At 33.5% G+C, this 6,143-nt stretch overlaps 1 protein-coding gene across 1 annotated transcript in view; it reads right to left on the reverse strand.

The window, feature by feature from the left end:
• LOC122514108 (zinc finger and BTB domain-containing protein 37-like) overlaps positions 1 to 6,143 on the reverse strand; it is a gene marked incomplete in the record, with an annotated part of 52,299 nt that overhangs the window by 40,398 nt on the left and 5,758 nt on the right. The window contains 4 exon segments of the mRNA XM_043630767.1: positions 4,974 to 5,042; positions 5,144 to 5,279; positions 5,357 to 5,611; positions 5,700 to 5,894. Of these exon segments, the coding sequence (XP_043486702.1) occupies positions 4,974 to 5,042; positions 5,144 to 5,279; positions 5,357 to 5,611; positions 5,700 to 5,894 (655 nt within the window).

A 6,143-nucleotide genomic window follows, 5' to 3' on the forward strand; every position in this document is an offset into this window, starting at 1 on the left:
ATTTGTTTGTTTGTTGTTTTTCATTCTATTATATCTGTTTAAAAAGTATAACTTTGACGCGCATATACATATATGGAAATATATATATATACCCATAAACCGAACGATCGACTTTTGCATTAGCTTTGTAATGTTTTGTGTGTATGATTTGTTTTTGTTGATTTTATTTTTATTTTGGTTTTTGGTTTGTTTTTGTTTTTTTTCCTTTTTTTAATTTTTTAATGTTAATTTGTAATTTGTTTCAACTGTCACCCACAATATATATGGTTTTAATTTTCAACCATCGAACACCCAATCAGAAGTCGACATAATTGTAAGTGTAACAGTGAGATTTAAAAACTGCACTGTGTAGTAGTAATATAGCTAGGTAACCGGTTTCCAATGCCCAGCGAAGTATGGCTTGTCAAATGATGCTTACTATTGTGTGATATTTCTGTAACACATCACTCTGATATACATAGTGTATATGGATCTCAGGCAATGGATCAGTTTTATATATATATGTTTTTATATATATTTATATATATATAGATTTATATATATTTATGAGACGATATAAAAAGTTAGTGAATTAGGCCTTTTTCAAAGTAACGCCATTATTATAAATTCAACGGATTTAATTTGCACTAGTGGTAAAAAACTCTGTTGTTAAAGAGAGCACGCGTCGTACTCTCTTAGACGGAGCTATGATTAAATACATTAACCGTAATCAACGGTGTGACTGTAACAAAGAACTGTACATTTACTGTCATATATCTCTCTATTGCATTTATATTATTATTGTATAATAAAAACCTCTTGTTGTGTGTATTTGTGTCTTGGTTGTTGTTGTTGTTGTTATACGATTAAAATGTAAGGCCATTTTAAAAGAAAAATTTAACTAATACTACGATCTTATGTTATCCTGTAAAATATACACGAATAAATTCTAAAATTGTATAAAAAGGACTGAAATCTCGGTTGTATTGAAAACACTTATCAAGGCGCTTCGTCAATTTTTCAATTATATATTACTGTGTTGTTAAGAACGTGATTTGGAATTATATTGTTACTTTTGTCTTTTCTTTTCTTCTTGTTCTGTTTTTTTTTTAATGATTTTTTTTTTCCTTATTTGTTCTTCAAATAAAAATTTAAATGAAAGCCTGCGTCTGATCCAATGCCTGACAATTGGCGAATGTAACTCTGCTTGGCAAATGTATAACAATATTATAATATGATATGCAACATTTATAATCTAATCTTATTTCGGTACTAATTGTTAGTTTATGCTGGGCATCCATTTGTATTGTAAACAAAAGTTTCGAATGTACATTCGCAGTACATTTAACTTGTAAAAAAACATTGCAATCACTTACCAATGTAATAACAGATAATAAAAACCGTTTGTATAATATTGGTAATATGTGTTAGTTGCAGTCGTTGCAACTTTCCGGTACTATTGTAAAATTGTTGTATGTAAATATATTATAATAATATATAGCTGCATCTGTTTAGTAATTTGATTGTATGTGAGGTAAGGAGCCTGTCATCTGAACAGTACGATTTTTTAAATGACGATTCTAAGTAACATAATTGTCGAGTTATTTCTTAGAATCGTTATTCTAAATAATCGTACTTATGGAACTATTGTCATCTGTAAAATATAATATAAAAGATCCTGAGTTGTACTGTGTGGTACTATGGCTATGGAATTGTGTAGCAGAAGTCTATGCTGGCTTATTTCTGTCATAATTATAATAATTAAAAATACTAACGTCGAATGAAAGAAAGATAAAGATACCTTTTTTTCTTTTTTTTTTTTAAACCTACTAAAGAAAGAAAGAAAAAAAACAAACATTACGTAAACTCAAAAATGTGAATCTGTGTATATACAAAAATAAGATAAAAAGAAAAGGAAAGATATAATACCATAAACGCGTAAATCACCAATAAACATGCATTATCAAAAAATTTCAAATATACGCATGATAATGATATTATTCGTGAATTTACTTTCATATATAAGTATAAAGAAAAATCCTACTTCGAATTACCTAATCCACAAAAGATATTTTCAAAATAATTCCTAATAATACTGATGCGACTCGCCGAATTCAAGATTTTCGACGAGTATTTTAAAATCATATAAATTTAAGTAAAGAGACACTAATAAAAAAAGAAATTAGTTAAATACATGTGTATATATAAAAACGAAACAAAAAAAGAAAATCCTCTCCAAAGTTCATGCGAGAAAAAAACCAGCACAAACAATGCCCCCTTATTATATATTGTTTAATTCAATCTGCTGCATAGTTGCGATCACGGTTTGTTGATAACTGTTAATAATAAATATTATTACTCTGTTGAGCTGTCGATTGGCTGTATATTGCAATGTATGCATGTGAAAAATATATCATGTACGAGCTATGTCATTGCACATTGCGCTGCAATAATAAAGTAAATATAATTCTCTGTAAGAATATAATATTGTTGTAAATATCTGTAGTCTGTATAACACTGTATAGCATTAAATAAAACAACAAGTATCCGGCTGCAGAATTATCAGTACGAGGTGGGATGGCTGCTCCACCTACGGCATATTTTTTAGTTATTTCCCCCTTATTAACATTCATCATCTTTATATGATGAATAGGCACGGGATATTATATGTAAACTAGTCTCCCAAACCTATGTACACGGTTTAATAATCGTATCGATGATAGTCGAGTTAGATACGACCTATATAAACTTTTCATTTACGCACAGAAATAAAAGTGTAATGCGGATAAACGTTGCGCATTCGATGACAACGCACTTTCGTTTAGTATTGCAATTCCGTACGTCATTTTTAAATAATTTCGAATTACGTATTACACCCGTGCCTCATCTTGCACAGTAGTAGTTTCTGATCACCTAAATACAGAATCAGCCTTGTATCGTAACGTTATTTCTATCTATACTTGTCGATCAACTGTAAAGATACGTTTCCTATTGAATCACAAGTTCACTAAATAATAAATTTTAACTTGACTCCATCTCGCTCTCTATATATCACAAAATGATACTGGGAAATACAATAAAAATAAATAAAAACCTATACATTAGTTATACGAAGCATCGAACTGCAATATTCCGCTCGCAAAATGCTTCGTATCACCAATTTGAGCAACCTCTACGGAATAAGAATTATCCCCGGCCTGTGCCTGGTACGCTCTCAGCTTTGGTTCTACGGCGTTACCACTTCCGCTCCCCCCGGTATCTTCCGTGGGAAGACGAGAGAGTGGAGCAGAAGCAGTCAAGAGCACTTTGTTATCCACCTGAGCTTGCGTTTGAGCCTGAATTTGAGCCTGTGTTTGAGCCTGAACTTGTGTCTGTGTTTGAGCCTGAGCTCCACCCTGAACCTGTGCTTGACCACCCTGTCCTTGAACCTGAACTTTAACCTGATGATGGTAGATTTCCTCCTGACGTTGCCTGTCCGCCACACTGAGTTCGTGGAAACTGACCAGGTGACGCTTGAGGTACAGCTTGGTCTTGAAGGGCTTGTTACATAGAGGGCATGTGACACTCTGAGGGTTGTGGATGAGGCGCATGTGCTGCCGCAGGTTGGACAAGTTACTGTACATGCGGTTGCACACAGGACAGGGGCGTGGGTCCAGCGAGTGCAGTTTACGCAGGTCAGCTGCAACACACACACAACTTGCTCTAACCGGTAGCAGCCCACAGCATAACACGTTACCATAGCATAGCACCACGCTTTATTCACACCATGAATAATATCAAAATGATACCACCCACCACAGGACAGCAACAACCAGCAAAAACCCTATTTAGCACTACCCAAATTTGCTGCCTGCACGGTACATGTATAATGTAAATCCTGCAAGATAGCAACTTGCAAGGATATAATGAATCGAATCATAGATAACATAACGATATTGTGGTAAGGGAAAACACATAGTTTGAAAACAATGGTAAGCATGGATCAGCGAATAATGAGAATCCGTTAGGAATAATGGTCTTGGCCTTGTGAACTGTTTCATGGTATGGTGGACTCGTGCATGTTACACAGAAAATCAGACTTTTTATATGCATTAATACTGCTAACCATTAAATGAGTTATAAATCTATCTCGGTAATCGTAATAAAGATTATTTTTATCTCATTTTCAATCAATGATAATGGAAATTTTAATTTAATTCATTTTCGCGACAAATAAAATGGACGATATAACTACAATAGAGTAGTGCTCTTGCACAATAAATATCTTAGTATAACTCTGTGCGTGTATTAACTAATTATCAAATAATCATTGCACTTTCTTTAAGAAAAGTCAATGCAGAAATATATAGTGCACGAAACGAAATGTATATAAAAGTAATTTATCATTTCAAATCAAAGCAATATGTACATAGCACATTTATATAACCGACCGAGATCGTAAATATGATCTTGATATCATTAGTAAACAAGAAAGCAAATGATGCTGGTGATAGCAAGATGGCTCTCGTTGACGAAGTTACTGGAGCATTAAATTTAACAAGAAGCACTTACTCGTCAGAGTCTGAATGCAGCGTTAAGGTGTAGTACTAATATATATGTATATACGCATATATACGCGATGCATATATACGCGCGTGAAAGCATGAGAACAAAAAAATTATGAAGCTTATTGGGATGGGTATTTTTAATTATGTACACGCAGGACATTGTTGTTAATGGTATTCGGGCTATATCGGTAACGTTCATACAATACAGCTGATTAACTGCAAACTGCACTCTGTGGACTTAGGCCTATTTTAGCCTCTGAGTGTCAAATGTCTCCTACCACCTACCAAGACCTACCGAGCTACACACGAGCTTACCATTTCAAACGATCAAGATTCCTTTCTCCTTCCTTGCTTCTACTCTCATTATACAGTTCTGATGTAATGGCTAGGTTGTTGCTGTTTGTAATGGTGCTCGCACTACCAAAAAAGTATAAATCATAGACTCACCTTGCTGCTCTTGATTCAGCTCATTGTTCCCATGTGAAGGTCCAGGCATGCCACCTTCCATACTGGTTCCTAAAAATAACCCATCTTATAACATCTTCCTTTTAACTTCAACTTTTTAAATAAATTCTTTATTTATTTACAATAAACAACAACAACAACAAAAGTTATACCTTGAAAAGATGGTGGATATGTTGGTAACACTTCCATACCACCATCCAAACTAAGGAAACCACCAGGTAACGCGTTAACTTCTTGTTTCGATGAGCAATCATCATCGCTGCCATATTCAGGTAGCTCTACTTTTGGCTGAAATGATAATATATGTATATGATGTAAGAGATAACAACAGAAATTATTAAATTTCATATATTAATTATAATTACCTCCACAATATCAATATCCTTATAACAGTCAAGCTGAACTTGCGGCTCTATAAGCGGTCGTGAGAGAGGTGTACTGCTAGCGCAAGGCGTCACAGTAGGTATTGGACTAGAGATTTGAGGTGAATCACTTCTTTTACACAGCCTTTTTAGTGGTGGAGGGCTCGATGGTGGTGGAGTTTTACTGCGCTCATCGTCCAAGCTCGGTGAGATCAGACCACGGCCATTTGATGCGTGAACATTATTTGTCTTCAAGTGCTAAATATTTTACATAAGATTTCAATTAGACAATTGTCTTTTTTAATATAAATTAACGTATACAAAATATTATCACATTATAATATACCTTTTCGTTGTTGTGCTGACTACTTTGAGAGTCGGTGAGACCACGGATTTGTAGAGATTCGGCTGTACGCAGAAAAGTAGGCAATTCAGCTTGTGAAATGTTTACTTCACCGGCGTACATGAACTCCAGCAGTGATTGTAGATGTTCAAATTCCACATCCCGCATAAAAATTATCGGATGTTTGCAGGGATTGGTCTGGAAAAAATCAACCATATTACTAAATTGTTTCCAAAATTATTTTCTTTTTCTAGAAGGTACTAAATAGTGACTAAAAATATTTCAAATATGCTTTATCATAAATATTAATAGTCATGCCTTAGATAAGCAGAAAGTCATATTTTAAATATTTTATTTTTTTTTTATTTTGTGTATATATATATATTTGTATATTTCTTATAAAAAGAAAAAATCAATAATAGCAGTAATAATAATAATAATAATAAA

This window comes from Polistes fuscatus, unplaced genomic scaffold (assembly GCF_010416935.1).
Source record: "Polistes fuscatus isolate 324 unplaced genomic scaffold, CU_Pfus_HIC Scaffold14, whole genome shotgun sequence".
NCBI lineage: Eukaryota > Metazoa > Arthropoda > Insecta > Hymenoptera > Vespidae > Polistes > Polistes fuscatus.